This window comes from Alexandromys fortis, unplaced genomic scaffold, assembly GCF_014885135.2.
Source record: "Alexandromys fortis isolate MF-2015 unplaced genomic scaffold, M_Fortis_MF-2015_v1.1 scaffold_123, whole genome shotgun sequence".
NCBI classification, from domain to species: Eukaryota; Metazoa; Chordata; class Mammalia; order Rodentia; family Cricetidae; genus Alexandromys; species Alexandromys fortis.
Window position 1 is genome coordinate 917,680 of NW_026068003.1, and position 18,145 is coordinate 935,824.

The window sequence follows — 18,145 nt, forward strand, 5'->3', positions numbered from 1 at the left end:
CAGAGAGAGGTCAGTCCGAAGGAGGCAATTCTTCAATTGAGGTTCTCTCTTCCCAGGTGACCTTAGCTTATGTCAGTTCACAAAACTAGGCAACAGATTTGACCCACTTTATGAGACTAATAGTAAAACTGAAGCCAATACCAAAACAAAACAAAAACACAGAGATCAATGGAATGTGGATGTAAAAAGCCCATCACAAAATATTATCCTATACATTTGGGTAATAATATAAAATAGGTCACACATGGTGACTGGGTAGCAATATAAGGCTGGTCACTATTAGAAAACTTGCCAACACCATCAACCAGATTAAAGTAACAAGTTCGTGGGGAAAATGCAGGGTCATACTGCTGTTAAAAAAAAATCAACTGACAAAATTCAGCAATCATTCATAGTAAGAACTCAGCAAAGGGGAAAGACAGACAAACTTCCTCAATTTAATGTAGAGTCACTGCCACAGAAACTCGTGGCTGACATCTGATTAGTGGTGAAAAGCTGAGTGTTTTAAGATCTGGAACACCGGAGAGGGTGGCTGCTCTTACCATTTCTTTGCAACATAATATGGGGCGGGGTGGTTGGAATGGTAAGGTTAGGTAGGAAGTAGGCTTTAAATGTGGACAACAGCAAAGTCAGAAACAAAATGCCCAGTTGCAAACAATGTGCTGGTCTGTACCGACCATCTCGAAAAATAAAAGAAAAGCCAGGTATGATGACATACTCTTTTAATCCCGGGCAAAGGCAGACAGATTCCTGTGCTTTCAAGACGAAACCGTCTCAAAAGTCCCCAAAACAGAATTAAACTTTCCTTGAGTAAGTTAAATTCAGCAAGATGACAGGGCACCAAGTGACATGCCAAGCTGTGTGCAAGTTTTACATTGTAGAATACACACGTGGATCCTGGAATTGAAAACGGCACGTCATTTTACAGTCACATAGAAGAGAAAATAGGTGTGCGTGCAATAAAACACGGGATTTATAATCTAGAAACCATAGTGAAGAGACTTGAGTGTGCAGAGACTGAAGCAGAGATGCGGCTTCCTCCTAAATGGTCATACTGACACAATTGCTATTGAAATCTTAGCAATGAATTCAGCAGTGGCAGCTTGCCTAGCACCTGTGTGGCCAGTTTTTAGCACCATAAAACAAAATACACACACACACACACACACACAAATGAAATTTTCTTTTTTTGTAGGCAAGAAGCCAATGTTCTCAACATAAATCAGCAGGAAGAAAACCTAGCACTAAACATTCGAAGCCTGTACAAGCCAGCCGTTGCCCCCATTGGCACTTGTCTGTCTCAGTCACAAAGTGCTTTTCTGCCTCTACTCCCTATACTTAGTTTCTGCCCAGCAACCTGAGTGGATTTTCCTGCCGACTGCTTTTCTAGTTCTCTGTGAATAGCAGCCGAATGGCTCACAATCAGCTGTCTTCTTAGAACCTTCTGCCTGACATTGGTTCAGGTTGAAGCCCCAGTCTCTAACCAGCCTTAGACACTGGTTACAAGGAGTGGGTCCTGGAGTTATTTACAATTTCCATCTTACTTGACTCCAAATCAGAGATTCCTGTGACCTGTGTGACCGGTCAAACAGAGCTCAGGAAATACCTGTGTATCCTGGTATATTCTAGAACGAAAAGAGGTCTGTATCGGTAAGTTCACAGGATCTCAGAGTTGGGATGGGCCACACTCCTGGCAAGCGAATGTTTTCCCCAACTCAGATGCTTCTGGATTCTCAAGCCTGGCTTTCTTTTGGTGACCAGTCCTAACTGAGATTCCCACCAAAAGCTATCAACCCAGGTAATTCCAGGGAGCTTAGGAGTCCTGTGTCAGGAACTGGTGTAGAATGGTTATTCCCATTCCAGGATCACTTGGACATTACAGGGAGTTTGTGGGCTCTGTGTGAGGAACCAGGTTTAGAGGAAGGAGACAGGTCCAGATATAAAACTTTATACTTGCTTTACTCTTATACTCTTACAAAACTTTTATCTGGATGTTTATAGCAGCTTTGAAAATGACAGACAGCTGGAGATAACCCAGATATCCTTCAGTGGGAGGATGAGTAAATAGCTACATAGCACAGAACGTTACTCATCAGTGAAAAAGTAGCAGCAGCAGCCTGAGTGGATCGACAGAGGATTTCCAGTGAGAAGGACCATAAGGTTGCGTAATATATGATTCCATTTATGCAACATTTTTGAAATGGTAAAATTACAGAGATGGAGAACAGATTAGTGGTTGTCGAGGATAAGAAGAGGGTGGAGTGGAAGGGAATTGGGTGGAACTCCTAAAAGGGCACCATGAGGGATCCCTGTGGTTATAGAATGCTCTCTCTCTTGTCCATATCATTTGCAGTACTCTGGTTGGGATATCATCTGATCACTGAAGGCCCACTTTCTCTTCTGTCAGGTTCAGTTTATCGGGATTTATGTTGAGGTCTTTGATCTACTTGGACTTGAGTTTTGTGCAGAGTGATAGGTATAGATCTATTTGCTTTCTTCTACATGCCAGCATCCAGTTAGGCCAGCACTATTTGTTGAAGATGCTTTCTTTTTTCCATTGTCTAATTTTGGCTTCTTTGTCAAAAACCAGGTGTCCGTAAGTGTGTGGATTTGCATCTGGATCTTCAGTTCAATTCCATTGATCCACCTGTCTGTTTTTATGTGGTTTTTATTACTAATGCCCTGTAATAGAACTTGAAATCTGGAATGGTGATACCTCTGGAAGTTCTTTTATTGTATGGTATTGTTTTAGCTATTCTGGGTTTTTGTTTGTTTTTCCATACAAAGTTGAGTATTGTTCTTTCAGGATATGTAGAGAATTGCGTTGGGAATTTAATGGAGCTTGCATTGAACCTGTAGAGTATTTTTGGTAGGATGGCCATTTTTACTATGTTAATTCCTATTGATCCATGAGCATGGGAGATGTTTCCATCTTCTGATAGCTTCTCTAATTTCTTTATTCAAAGATCGGAAATTCTTATCAAGTAGGTGTTTCACTTGCATGGTTAGAGTTACACTAAGATAGTTTCTGTTATTTATGGCTATTCTGAAGGGTGTTGTTTCCCTGATTTCTTTCTCAGCTCACTTATTGTTTGTATATAGGGGGGCTACTGATTTTTTTTTCTTTTTCTTTTCTTTTTTTCTTTTTTTTTTTTACGTTAATCTTGTATCCAACCACTTCATTAAAGGTGTTTATCAGCTGTAGGAGTTCCTTGGTAGAATTTTTGGGATCGCTTCTGTATACCATTATATCATCTGCAAACAATGATACTTTGACTTCTTCCTTTCTGATTTATATCCCCTTGTTCTCCTTTAGTTTCTTATTGCCCTAGCTAGATTTTCAAGTATTATATAGAATGGATATGGAGTGGACAGCTTGTCTTGTTACTGATTTTAGTGGAATTGCTTTGAATTTCTCCCCATTTAATTTGATGTTGACTATATATATAGACTTGTTGTATATTGCTTTTGTTTAGGTATGTCCTTTGTATTCATGATCTCTCCAAGACTTTTACCATGAATGGGTGTTGGATTTTGTCAAAGGCTTTTTCAGCATCATGTGGTTTTGTCTTTCAATTTGTTTATGTGGTGGATTACATTGACAGATTTTTCGTAGAACCATCCGTGCATCTGGGATGAAGTCATCTTGATCATGGTGGATGATCTTTTTGATGTGTTCTTGGATTCAGTTTCTGAGTACTTTATTGAGTATTTTTGTATCTATGTTCATGAGGGAGATTGGTGTGTAATTTTCAGTCTTTTTGTTGTTGATGATGAGTCTTTATGTAGTTTGAGTATCAAGGTGACTATGGACTCATAAAATGAATTTGGCAATGTTTCTTCTATTTATATTTTGTAGACTATTTTAAGGAATATTGGTATTAGCTCTTCTTTGATCTGGTAGAATTCTGCACTAAAACTGTCTGGCCCTAGGCTTTTTGTGGTTGGGAGACTTTTAATGACTGCTTCTATTTCCTTTGGGGAGTATAGATTTATTTAAATTGTTTATCTGATCTTGATTTAACTTCGGGAAGTGATATATCTATTGAGAAAATTGTCCATTTCTTTTAGATTTCCCAATTTTGTGGAATACAAATTTTTGACCTAAGATTCTTTGAATTTCCTTGATGTCTGTTGTTACATCCCCCTTTGTAATTCTCATTTTGGATTGTTTGTTTTGTTTTTGTTTTTTGGATATTTTCTCTCTGCCTTTTAGTTTGGAAAAGAATTTGTCTGTTTTGTTGATTTTTCTCAGAGCCTACTCTCTGTTTCATTGATTCCTTGTATTGTTTTCTTGTTTCTATTTTATTGATTTCAGCCCTCAGTTTGATTATTTCCTGCCTTCTATTCCTCTTTGGTGTATCTGCTTCTTTTTCTTTTAGATCTTTCAGGTGTGCTCTAAGTCTCTGGCATGAAAATTCTCTAATTTCTTTATTCAGGCATTTAGTCCTGTGCTCTTTCCCCTCAGCACCACTCTCATTGTGTCCAATAAGTTTGGGTAGGTTATGCATTCATTTTCATTGAATTCTAGGAAGTCTTTATTTCTTCTTTGACTCGGTGGTAATTCAATAGAGAGTTGTTCAGTTTCCACGAGTTTGTAGGTTTTCTGTTGTTTCTGTTGTTGAAATCCAATGTTAATCCATGGCAGTCTGATAGGGATACAGAGGGTTATTTCAATTGTCTTGTATCTTTTAAGACTTGTTACTGAGTATGTGGTCAGTTTTGGAGAAGGTTCCACGAGGTGCTGAAAAGAAGATATATTCTTTTGTGTTTGGGTGAAATGTTCTATAGATATCTGATAGGTCCATTTGAGTCATAATGTCTGTTAGTTCTATTATTTCTGTGTTTAGTTTCTGTCTGGATGACCTGTCCATTGGTGAGAGTGGGATGTTAAAGTCTACCACTATTAATGTGTGGAGTCCGATGTGTGACTTGAGCTTTAGAAATAAATGTTTCTTTTACAAATATGGGTGCCCTTCCATTTATGGCATAGATGTACAGAATTGAGATGTCATCATGGTAGATTTTTCCTTTAGTGAGTATGAAATGTCTTTCTCCATCTCATTTGATTAATTTTGGTTTGAAGTCTCTTTAGATAGCTACACCCACTTGCTTGTTAAGTCCATTTGCTTAGAAAATCTTTCTCAATTCAAGGCCAACCTGGTCTACAAGAGCTAGTTCCAGGACAGGCTCCAGGCTCCAAAGCTACAGAGAAACCCTGTCTCAAAAACCAAAAAAAAAAAAAAAAAAAAGAAAGAAAGAAAAAGAAAAAAAAATCTTTTTCGAACACTTTGCTCTGAGGTAATGACAGTCTTTTATGTTGAGGTATGTTTCTTGTATGCAGCAGAAGAATGAATCCTGTTTTGGATCCATTCTGTTAGCCCATGTCTTTTTATTGGCAAATTGAGCCCATTGATGTTAGATGTTAATGACCACTGATTGTTAATTCCTGGTTTGTTGTTGTTGGTAGTGGTGGTGTGTGTTTACCTTCTTTGGATTTTACAGGCATGAAATTATTTATTGCCTGTGTTTACATGGGTGTAGTTTTTTTTAATGGTTTATTTTTATTTGATGTACATTGGTTGGTGTTTTTGCTTGCATGTATGTCTGTGCGAGGGTGTTGGATCCCCCGGAACTTGAGTTACAGACAGTTGTGAACTGCCATGTGAGTGCTGGGAACTTAACCCAGGTCCTCTAGAAGAACAACCAGTGTTCTTAACCACTGAGCTATCTCTCCAGCCCCTACATGGGTATATAGTTAACTTCCTTGGGTTGGGATTTTCATTCTAGTATCTTCTGTAGGGCTGGATTTGTGGATGGATATTGTTTAAACTTGACTTTGTTATGAAATACCTTATTTTCTCCATGGTGATTAAAAGTTTTGCTGGGTATATTTGTCTGGGCTGGTCTCTTAGAGTCTGCAAGACATCTCTCCAGACCCTTCTAGCTTTTAGAGTCTCCATTAAGAAATGAAGTGTACTTCTTATAAATCTGCCTTTATATGTTACTTGACCTTTTTCCCTTGCAGCTTTTAATAATCCTTCTTTGTTCTGTTTATTTAGTGTTTTGATTCTTATATGACATGGGGGCTTTCTTTTCTGATCCAATCTATTTGGCATTCTGTAAGCTTCTTGTACCTTTATAGGCATGTCCATCTTTAGGTTAGGGAAATTTTCTTCTATGATTTTGTTAAACATATTTTCTGGGTTTTGAGCTTGGATTCTTCTCCTCTTCCTATTACCCTTAAGTCTGGTTTTTTCATGGTGTCCCAGATTTTCTGGATGTTTTGTGTTAGTTTTTTAGCTCTAACATTTTTTTTTTACTTTCTTCCACTGTATCTTCAATGCCTGAGAGTCTCTCTTCCACTTCTTGAATTCTGTTGGGGATGTTTGCATCTGTAGTTCCTATTCGCTTACCCAGATTTTCCTCAATCTGTGCTTTTATTGATCAATTATCTATTTTTTAAATTAATTAATTAATACAGAGTATTAGCTTTTTTCCTTTCTTCCTTTCTTCCTTCTCTCTCTCTCTTTCTCTTTCTCTCTCTCTCTCTCTCTCTCTCTCTCTCTCTCTCTCTCTCTTTCTTTCTTTCTTTCTTTCTTTCTTTCTTTCTTTTTTCTTTCAATAAGATCTCTTGTAGCCCAGGCTGGGAGTTAGACTTGCTGTGTTGCCTGGTGGTACTGGGGATCGAGCCCAGGACTTTGTACAAGCAGTGTACCAACCAAGCTTCAGCTCCAGCCTCTCTTTGTGTCATTTTCATATATGTAAATCATCATTCTTTGCTCATATTCTCCCCTGCATTGCCCTTCCCTTTCTCCCCTCTCCCCACTGGTCCTCCTCCCCCAAATCCTGGTGCCCAAGAAAGTCAGAAGTGATCTTCAGATCCCTTGGAACTGGAGTTATAAGTGGTTGTTAACCACTGTGTGGGTGCTGGGAATGGAACCCAAGTCCTTTGCAACAGTAGCAAGAACTTATAACAGCTAAGCCATCTCTCTAGCCCCTCAAGTAATTTTTTAATAACTAGGTTCTGCCTATTAAAGAAAATACACAGTATTTGTCTTTCTTTACCCCCATTACCCTTTCCTTCTGAAGACTTTTTCTCCCACAGGTTTTTTTTTGTTTGTTTGTTTTTTGGGGTTTTTTTTGGTTGGTTTTTCAAGACAGGGTTTCTTTGTGGTTTTGGAGCCTGTCCTAGAACTAGCTCTTGTAGACCAGGCTGGCCTCGAACTCACAGAGATCCGCCTGCCTCTGCCTCCCAAGTGCTGGGATTAAAGGCGTGCACCACCACTGCCCAGCTCTCCCACAGGGTCTTATATCTACTTTTATACCATTTATATCTATGCCTGAAATCCACATATGAAGAAGATATGTGATATTTGTCTTTGAATCAAGCTAATTTTGCTTTGCTATCTTAAAATTTAAAAGTCTAATTACAAATAATAACCAAATACAATTTTTTTAAAAGTATATACAATGTTGTTTTTTTTTTTTAAAAAGTGCACATTTCCTTCTCCATATGACCTCTCAAAGGCAGGCCCTGCTGCTAGCTACCACCTATGTATGTTCTCACCGTTGCTTGTGCCGCTTCCTGAAACTCCTGAATATTTTAGAATTGGGTATCGGTTAGGTAACGTGAAGAAAAGACAAGACATGGTTTGTGTGATGAGAATGGGTCAACTCAATAATTACTGTCTAACCTCATGGCAGGAATCGAACCCACTGGAAACATGGTGAAGCAGCCAGCCAAGTTCACTGTAGATACCATCAGTGCCGGGCAGGGAGATGTGATGGTGTTTGTTGAGGACCCAGAAGGAAACAAAGAAGAGGTATGATGCTGAAGGATACTGGACCTTATCAAGACCAGAGACTATATCTTCATGTCCTCATAGCTCTCCACCAAAATGTTACCAGAAAGATCCTGAGGCTTGCCATAGATAAAGTAACTTGCCCAAGAACTCTTGCAATATACATTGATTTACAAGAACACCGTGTTTAATAAAGTAAAAGATACTTTGGATGAGTCACAAGGCTTGTTAATTGAGGTGTCCTGATTTTCCTCTACTAACCATCTTTAAGTTGTTAGCCAGGGCCTGAGTGTATTATATTTTCTTAGGTCTAGATCTCACTCCTGTCACAACACAATCTGAACTTGTAAATATATCAACACATTATCTGGCATCCCCTCTGGGGCAGGGTCTCTGCCCAACTTACAGTTTTATTTTTGGCCCATAAAACTGGTTCTTGTATCTCCTAAGCTACTAATAATCATCAAACTAATAGGTGATCAAGGAAATCTACTTTGTGTTTTCTCGGTCCTTGATGGCCAGTCCCTAGAGAGAGTCCTAGCTTTTTCTAGGTAGTTTCCTCCCACCTACCCCCCTTTTGTTGTTACCTCTTTGCTGATACCTCTTGGGGAGACAGAAATGGCCTCACAACACGATTTACTCATACCTCGCTTCTTCTCTAACTGATAATCATCTTCTCTTCTAGGCACGTGTGACCCCTGACAGTGACAAGAACAAGACATACTCTGTGGAGTATCTACCCAAGGTCACTGGGCTGCACAAAGTAAGATAAGGCCCCGCCATGGCATGGTCTGGTCACTGGGCTTATATATTAAAGATAGAGGTCATAGGAAGAGGAATGGTCTTGTTGGCAGGTGTTTTTAACAATTCTGGGTGTGGAATGCAGGATCTCTCACATTCTAGGCAAAAGCTGTAGGAGTGACTTCGATTAACTACTAGTTACTAGATTGTTCATGCTCATTTGGGAAAAAAACGGTAGAGTCTCTATGAATCAGACTTGGTATTAACAAGTACATCTCTATTTAAATTTCCCAGAAGTTTGTAATATCCTGATTTTTCCCCCTAATTCCACATGGGTACCTAAAAATTGAAGCTGTATGTCTGGACTATACATACTTTAGTGACCACCTGTGGCTTCTGTTCTGAGTTCTTCCTTACTCATCCCCCTTTGAAATTGGCTAGAGAGTATCCTGGTCTTAATTCCTGTCGACACACAGCTCAGCTCACTAGCAGCAGCAATGAATTCACTCAGCATCTGAGAATGCCTGGGATCCAGCTCCCGGACCCTTCACCTCGGCATCATCTCAAGCTATGTTTGAGACTAATTCTGGGATGATTCCATAGGGCAAGAGCTCAGAGTCTGGGCTACAACAAGTGGGTAACCTAGGAATGTGTCTTCCACTGAAAGAAAGCCAATCCTCCTATATCATGCCCAGACTTTAAGACAGGTTCTGCTTTCTGCCTTGAGCTTTTATGAATTCACCAAGACTCTTCTTACTCCAGAACATCGTGAATCTAGGAAAATTAAATCTTAAAAGGGAACATTTATGATCTAATTGGTTTATTCCAACCAAGTATAGGTTCATAGGAAACTCAGTCTAGGTCCCTTCAAATATCCCAGGATGCGACATTTTTTGTTAAGGTTGTTGACAGAAGTCATTATACTTTGCCTCAAACACTGAGATCTTAGTCTGTGAAAAATCTGACTCTGTATCTGAAATCTTGGGATGGTGCACTTTATTCTGAGAATGCAGTAGCTCACTAAAGCTCTGTACTACTAAAGGAACCCCATGCCTAGATATTTAAGTATAAATGGTTGTGCATTCCCTGATAGAAAGGCTGAGTGCCCTGTAAGATGTGCTGAGGTCATGGTGCAACATAGCGTGTGGGAACAACCAACCAACGACTGGTCTAACTTGAGGCCCACACCACAAGAGGAAACCCATGCCTGACGCTGCCTGGATAGCCAGGAACCAGAGGCTGGACAGCACAGAGATCCAGGAGATTACCAAACACAATCAGAAAAAAATAAAAGACCAAGTGTATCTGATATCATGGGCATAGCCATATGCTTGCTGGGTCCAGGAGGTAAAATCCCTGATTTTAGGACTCCTGCTTCCAGCCATCTTTGGGTGTCCAATCCTGAGAAAGCTGAAAGAAGACTGGATGGAAGCACGAGGTTGGGTGGTGCTCTTGATGGCCAGGGAGCAGCTGTCACATCGATCTCTCTTGTTACTTGTAGGTCACAGTCCTCTTTGCAGGACAGCACATCTCGAAGAGCCCATTTGAAGTGAACGTTGACAAAGCCCAAGGAGACGCCAGCAAAGTCATTGCAAAAGGCCCAGGGCTGGAAACTACAGGGAACATTGCCAACAAGCCCACCTATTTTGACATCTACACAGCTGGTAATGTGCTTTGACCTTTGCGTCTTCTTGATGATCTCAAACAGAATCCTCAGGAAGGCTTGGAGCACCCAAACTTTGGTCTTGAAAGAGCAAACAACTTTTTTTCATGAGTTAGTTCTATTTGTATGTATCTTCACTACTGACCCTGACTGATTACTTCTCAATTTCTGTTCAAATTTCTGTCTGCACTAAGTTTTACCAGTCATGAGCTAGAACAAGTTTTATGAAAGACTAGGGGAATGGGCAGCACAAATGAGTAAAATGGTTATTGACTTGTTAGCTTTATTTTCTTTTCGTTTTTCTAGACAGGGTTTCTCTTGTGTAGCCCTGGCTGTCCTGGAACTCGTTCTGTAGACCAGGCTGGCCTAGAACTCACAGAGACCTGCCTCTGCCTCCCGAGTGCTGGGATTAAAGGTGTGTGTCACTATCGCCTGGCAGCTTTCTCTCAATTAAAAAAAAGGAAACAGACAGTGTGGAAAAGAGGACCAGCGGTGCAGCCTTGCAGTTTGCACTGGTTGGGAGCAAGCTTTTGAAAGGGGAAGATGTGCTCACAGAATGGCGGTTCTTTCCCAGGAGCTGGCGTGGGCGACATCGGTGTTGAGGTGGAGGATCCTCAGGGCAAGAACACCGTGGAGCTGCTGGTGGAAGACAGAGGAAACCAGGTGTATAGATGTGTGTACAAGCCAGTGCAACCCGGCCCCCATGTGATCAAGGTCTCCTTTGCTGGAGATGCCATTCCCAAGAGTCCCTTTGGTGTGCAGGTTGGGGAAGGTAAGTACTGGCCAAATATACCTGGCATAGAGACTAACAAACCTGGACTCACTCAATCCTCTGTCTGCCAGAATCCCTTCAACAGGAAGTGGGAGTTCAGGATCAGTGCTAATACGAGTTGTGCTCCTCAGCTTTCCTCCCTGCGTCAAAATATCTAAACTGATCACATTAATAGATGAGAAAGCTATTTGGTTTGTGGCCATGATCTCTTGGCCCAGTTTCTCGTAGGCCTATGGTTTTGCTGCATAGCTATGACGGGCACAAGTGGCAATAGAGCTGTTACCGCATGGTAGCCAGGAAGCCAAGAAAGAGATAGGAAGGGGGCTAGGCCCTCACCCATCCTTTACAGCAGTGGTTCTCAAACTTCTCAACGCTGCGACCCTTACTCATGTGTGAACACCCAACCGTGAAATTATGTCTTTGCCACTTTAAAACTGTAATTTTGCTATTGTTCATGAATCGTAATGTAAATATCTAATATGCAAACCCCAAGGGGTCATGGCCCACAGGGTGAGAACCACTGCTTTACAGAGTAAATTTCCAGTGACCTGACTTCTTTCCATTAGGTCCCACCTACTCAACACTTAACACCACTAAGGAACATTTCAGGTCTACTCTGTACCGCAGATTGAGTATCCCAATCTGAAAACTGGATTGCTTCAAGATCCCTTTTTTTTTTTTTTTTTTTTTTTGGTGTGTGTGTATACAACTGACATGATTGTCAAATAATTTTAGATTTTAGGCTTTCAGATAAGGGAAGCACAATCAACAAAATCTGCGTAATTTGTTGTTTTTTCAAAATGGGGTTCCTCTGCATGGACAGTCGTGGAACTCACTCTGTAAGTAGATCCACTTGCCTCTTTCTCGCAAGTTCTGGGATCAAAGGTGTGCACCACCACCTCCCGACCCGTGCAGATATTTTTTAAAAGTATGTCTGAAACGGGTACTGGATCTAGGGCTCAGTAGTGAGGAGCTCTTCCTGTGCTTCCAAAGGATTTGCGTTCACTTCCCAGTACCTACACCAGTTGACTCTTACCTATCTGTAACTTCAGCTCTAGGGGTTCTGATTCACTCTTCTCGCCTCCATGGGCTCCTGCACATGTGTGGCAGGCACTTACATAGACACACATAAACATCAAAAACACCTTTAAAATCTCACGATAGCAAAAACCTTTTTGTTCCAGTCAATTTTGATAAGGGATACCAAATCTGTATGCAGAGACCTAAGTCTGTTGGATGTGGTATCTAAGACCAAGCTTGACAACAGCAGGTCCTATAGTCCAAGCATTTTTTTCTGGCTGTTGGGCACTCAGCTCAACTGCATTAACCCACATATATGTCTATGCGTTTCAAGTGTGATTACCACTCCAGATTGTAGGTGGGGTGACTAAGGCTTGGACAGTGTGGATCTTAGTACCGTAAAACATATGTAGTGTTCATTGACCAGGCCTGTAACCACGCTGTCAAATTCCTCTGCAGCCAGCAGCGTATCCTATCCCCTGGTGTTAGAGTTTCTCTCTTTCTGTTTCTTTGACTTTTTGTTGTTGTTTCCCAACTATGCTGCCTTTTCTAACCAATACTTGCCTCTCCCTATTCTGTCCTTCGTCTCTGCACCTGCAGACCTGGCTGCTTCTTCTGAATCCTGCCTCTGGGCCAGCCTGGACCCTGAAGCTGCTGGCTTCCTATTTGCAAGCTCTGGGCCAGAGGCTCTTGCTTTGGTAAGGGCCGGTTGAGTGGGGGTGTCTTTACCAGTTCTTCCTGCTGATTGCACGTGTCAGGGGAGTCTGTCCTGTGTGTGACTTCAGGAAATTCCTGTACAGGTGTTAGTGATTACAGTTCGTCTAGTCAGATCCCAGCCTGAACGAGGTGCTGAGGGTGGCAGCAGATCTGGCGTGTTCCCTCAAATTCTTCAGCTGAGTGTTTATGGGAGCTGAGCTGTTAGCATTTTGGTTTCGACCATGTTGTATATGTTTAATATTTCAGAGAGAGAGAGAGAGAGAGAGAGAGAGAGAGAGAGAGAGAGAGAACACACACATTTAGTCCCCTCCCCCCCAGAATTCCTGTCATCTTGTGACTTATTCCTCATGTGACCCACTTTTGTCCCTTTGACAAAGAAAATGCAACCCTCTCCCTAGATATTTATAATCAAAATTCCTTTGCCGTCAGGAAAGCGATGGTTTAAGACAGCTTTCCTCATTCTAGTGTTTCCTAATCTCTCATTCATGGGCTGCCTCATTCATTTCTGGGACAGTAAATTTTTTGTTATTGTTTTTTCTCTTCTTATTTACTACCTTCCTCTGTGATGATTTGATATTAAAAGATGCTTTAGCCAGGCCTGGTGCTACAGACTTATAATCTTAGTCAGTCGGGAGGCCGAGACAAAAGAATCACAAGCTCAAAGCCAACTTGGTCACAGGAAAACAACTTAGTGAGACCCTGTCTTGAAATAAAAAGTAAAAAAAGGACTTTGTGGTAGAGCATGTGCGGGGCCCTTCAGTGCACACATACATACTTACATATCTTTAACAGTGGAAAACCAATGTTCCTGGCCATTAAGTACCACCACCATAAACTATGTTCATCCATAACAATCTAACATGATCTCTAACTGCAAGAATGTCTGTGTGCCTCTCCGGCAAGCAATGGCTTGCCATATAACCAAGAGGAAGTATGTGTCTAATAAAGAACTTCCTTCATTCCACTTTTGGTGCCTGTGCATAAAGGGCTGTCATGTGCAGTGTGAGATCTGGAGAGGAAAAGCCAATTCATGGACAACAGAACACTGTGCCCGTCAATTTTCCATTTCCACTGAAGGAAGAAGTTGCGTATGCTGGGCAGAGGATCCTTAGGAAGTATATGTGTCTTTATAAACATCCTCGCTGATGAACCCACGCAGAAGAGTAGTTTCATGGCTCCCCCAAATGAAGAATGTTGGTCACCACCATAGTCCTTAAGTTTAGTCCTAAAGTGTGTGGTTTTTAAAGGAGACCAGAAATCAAGTCAAAAATGGCACTTCCGCTGAGGCTTGCCTTTGCAGATGCCCAGAGTTTTGTCATAGCCGTCTTTGAGAGCACGATTTCAGCTTTTTGCCTGACCACATGCAAGACAACAGTCATGTCCAGGTCTTCAGAGATGGCTGACCCAGGCTTTAGAACCCAGACATATTGCAAGCATTGCATTTTCAGAGTAGACTTGAAAATATATGATCTTCCCAGTTAGTGGGCCCTTGAGTGTGGCAGTGGGGTTTGGACAACGCTCAGTTCTCAGTCTTAATACCTTCCTGCTCATAAAAGGCCAAAAGCCAGTACCAGGAGCACGGTACTTTCCTGTTGAATGTTGCCAAAATAACTTTTGCCCAGCCCTTGTTTGGTGAGACTGCACAAAGTCATGCTGTGTCCTTCTTTGCTAGCTGGTGCACTTCCTGAGTGGGACCCCTGGTCTTGGGCAACTACCGGATGCTCTTTGTGCAAAGCAAACATTTTCTTGGCAGGTGGCCCCAAGTAGCCTTACTTTTCTTGTCTTTTACCAAATATTAAAAGGTTGAACTGATGTTAAAACTCTGCTTGCAGCCTGCAATCCAAATGCCTGCCGGGCCAGTGGCCGAGGCCTGCAACCCAAAGGTGTCCGGATCCGGGAGACTGCAGACTTTAAGGTGGACACCAAAGCTGCTGGAAGCGGGGAGCTTGGTGTAACTGTGAAGGGCCCTAGTAAGTACTCCTTTCTTTCCCCATGCCAGATAAAATCTTAGCTAATTTTTCAGCCACGGTGTATGAATTACGTTCCACGGCGGTCCTGATTGATCTCCCAGAGAGCTATGACAAAGATCTGAGTCCTGTCTGTGCTCTTTGGAGGAGGGAGCAGTGATTGATTAGTAACATCTGTCCTGGATATGGGTAGATACAACCAGTGGGTGGTTTGACAGCCTTCCATTCTAAAAACCTCTGGGATAGAAAGTGATGCTGTAAGGGAATTGGAGAAATGTTGCTTTGGGGACAGTACTCTAGTGCTCCTTCCCTCCCTCCCCCCCCTCCCTCTCTCTCTCTCTCTCTCTCTCTCTCTCTCTCTCTCTCTCTCTCTCTCTCTCTCTCTGAAGAGATCTAGGTGTAAAGTCCTTGCACAGAGTGACATTCTGGAATCCAATCACAGTGTTCAAAGCCATTAATTTCTCCAGCCCAGGTTATGTTTTAGACTATGAAACTATGTCAGTTACTATGTTAGTATGATCAGTGTTTATGGGAGAATAAAACACCCTAGGATGGTTTTCTGTGTAGGTAAAAGCCTTTGGCAGAGGCCATGTTTCCCCAGTGCCCTATTCCTTCTCCTTTAGTGACAGAGAGAATAGACATGGGGTCAGCACTCCTCTGTCTCGTGTCTTCTCTAGGACAGAGGGGCAGCGTCGTGCTTTTCCTTCTAAGGCTTGTAGAGTTCTGCAAGCCCTGCATCACGGTTCCTCTTGTCCTCTGTATCAGTATTAGTCCTGAGTCCAAAAAGTTCCTATGTGGTCTCAGCTCAAAGCTTTGGGGAAAGATATGCCCCAAGGGCAGCCAGGGTTCTAGACTGCCTAGACCTAGAGCCAAGTAGCTCTGGGGCTGTCCCTCCACCCATTCCCAGCCCCCCCACACCCACTCAGCTTGTTGCCACAGGAACCAAAGAGGTATTCTTTTCTGACCTTGGAGACTTTCTTGACTCCTTGGCTTTTCCAGCCAAACCTCAACATAAAACAAGTTTCTACCTGATGGCTGGATCTGAAATGGTGTATAGAACCTAAAACCCGTCTTCTCATAGATCACTTGTAAGGACTCTCTTCCTTTGTTGGCCAGGAAACAATACACAGGTGCTTAGTCCAAGACAAGTCATCATAAAGATGGCCTCCGTTTCCAGTGTTGGACGGGTGGGATGGTGGCCGGAAGGCAGCTAGAACTATTGAGAAATGCTGAGACACAGCAAACAATGCAGCTGGTTTAGGACCTCAGCCTCTGCTGAGAGCTTTTGAAGCAAGTGAGTTGGGAAGTCATCCTATTTCTTCCCCCTTGGAAGCTGAGATGAGTCTGCTTTTAGTTTTGGAACCCTCTCCCAGGTTTGGTGGGGGAGGGGGACACCTCACATTCAGAGTTGAAGTTTTGGAGGTCACCTAGGTTTTATGGATGATTTCCTTTAAGCCTAGAGGTTATACTGCAAAGGCTGTGTGTTTTCTTTCTACAGAGGGACTGGAGGAGCTCGTCAAGCAGAAGGGCTTTCTGGATGGGGTCTACTCATTTGAGTACTACCCTAGCACACCAGGGAAATACAGCATTGCAATTACTTGGGGGGGACACCACATTCCGAAGAGGTGAGTCTAGGTTGGAGATGTGCCTTGCTTAGAGGTATAATCGGCCTGTGACAGGCTCACAGGAGCCTGCTGCTCTTCCCAGGCTGCCAGAGGGAAGAGAGATCTGCTTTGTTAAAAGCTTTCCACCCCCATCCTGCCCCTCCCCTTTTCGGAGCAGCACAGACACTTGGCTTATTCTCAAAAGCAGCACAAAGTCACTGTGGTTTCAGCTGCCCTGCTTTAAATCAAATGCTGGTGGTTTGCGCCTGGTGGGAGGCAGGGAAACCAAAAAGAGCTGTAATCGAGAGCAAATGGGCTGTGTGTCTATACAGCCTTGTATAAACCGAGGCTCTCCTTTTCAATGAATGCCTCTGTTCATGAGTGCCGCAGGGGCACAGTCTGCTATGGTTTACATTAAAACCATCTACATGAATACCATCAGAAACAAGGGACCCTGGCCACAGCTTTGCCTGGGGCTATAGCAGTTTCCTTTCTGGACCCTTGGGCTTTGCTGCTCTCCCGAGGGCAATTTAGACTCAATGCATTTTGTCTCGAGAAATACTTGAACATTATAGTAGTTCTCTCTTATCTACAAAGGTTGCCTTCTAAAACCAGGAATATATGCCTGAAACCCACCCCAGACCGTGTCATGTGCTGGTGGTTTTTGTTTTGTTTTGTTTTGCCTCTACACATGCACACCCATGAAAAGGTTTAATTTATAAAATAGACACAATGCGAGACAGATAATAGTGATGGTGAAATGAAATGAAAGGCATATGAATATTGTCTTAACGTAAGCATGCCATTGCCAGGCAGTGGAGATGCATGCCTTTAATACTAGCACTCAGGAGACGGGGGCAGGTGGAGTTCCGTGAGTTCGAGGCCAATCTGGTCTACAGAGCAAGTTCCAGGACAGCCAGCACTACATAAAGAAACCCTGTGTCAAAACAAAATTAAATAAATCAAAATAAAAACTACTACCATATTGTACTGGACTTACCCTTCTTGTGTTGTTAGATGACATCATGCCTATATGATGAGACAAAGTTAAAAAAAATAATGTAGGCATCATGGCAAAGCACTATCAATCTCAAAATGATACATATTGCAAACCGCATTGAAACTTAAGAAAATAAAACTAAGGATAAGGGGAACTCTTATAGGGTTTTCAGTGTCTGGACACGCTTATTGCAAACTTCCCTGCAAACTTCCCTTGCCAAAATTAAAGCATATTTGGTCATGTATGAATGAGTTAAAACCTATTCATACTAGTTTGGGTTTTTTGTTGTTGTTTTTTTGTTTTTTTGTTTTGGTTTGATTTTGTTATAGCATATGTGGGAAAAGAGAAGTGTGAATAATCTTAATCTTTGAGGCTTACACTCTAGAGGGCCCTGCATACCCAAGGTCACACACTGATAGCAAACTAGAGTGTTGCTTGAGTGACAGCCCAGTGCCCCCCAGCTCCTGAAGCATCCACATTGCATTATATTGTTGACGTAACAATGGCTGTGGGGGCAACCAGTGTGGAGGCAGGAACTTGCCTAGAGTTTCAGCCTCCCTGCAAAAGATAAGGCAAGTGGAAAGAATGGTGTTAAGCAATCCCCTTTTATGCTCTTTCTCAATGCTTCTTCTGTTCCCTCCCTTCTAGCCCCTTTGAAGTTCAAGTTGGCCCTGAAGCAGGCATGCAGAAAGTCCGTGCCTGGGGCCCTGGTCTTCATGGTGGCATTGTTGGCCGATCAGCAGACTTTGTGGTGGAGTCCATTGGCTCTGAGGTCGGGACTCTGGGTAAGTGGAGGCAACTGCCCAACCACTTCTGTAAGGCTAAGGACAACATAGTACCTAGTGTTGGAGCTTCG

At 42.3% G+C, this 18,145-nt stretch overlaps 1 protein-coding gene across 5 annotated transcripts in view; it reads left to right on the plus strand.

Moving 5' to 3' along the window:
• Nucleotides 1-18,145, plus strand: part of Flnb (filamin B) — a 144,773-nt gene that overhangs the window by 62,318 nt on the left and 64,310 nt on the right. For all 5 annotated transcript variants that reach the window (XR_007595237.1, XM_050161177.1, XM_050161180.1 and 2 more), the window contains exons 5-11: nucleotides 7,708-7,826; nucleotides 8,491-8,568; nucleotides 10,048-10,210; nucleotides 10,784-10,981; nucleotides 14,551-14,688; nucleotides 16,184-16,310; nucleotides 17,938-18,074. Coding sequence is in view for 4 of the 5 variants with exons in the window: in XM_050161177.1 (XP_050017134.1) it covers nucleotides 7,708-7,826; nucleotides 8,491-8,568; nucleotides 10,048-10,210; nucleotides 10,784-10,981; nucleotides 14,551-14,688; nucleotides 16,184-16,310; nucleotides 17,938-18,074 (960 nt within the window). In the remaining variant the exon portion in view is untranslated. The remainder of the gene's footprint in view (nucleotides 1-7,707; nucleotides 7,827-8,490; nucleotides 8,569-10,047; nucleotides 10,211-10,783; nucleotides 10,982-14,550; nucleotides 14,689-16,183; nucleotides 16,311-17,937; nucleotides 18,075-18,145) is intronic.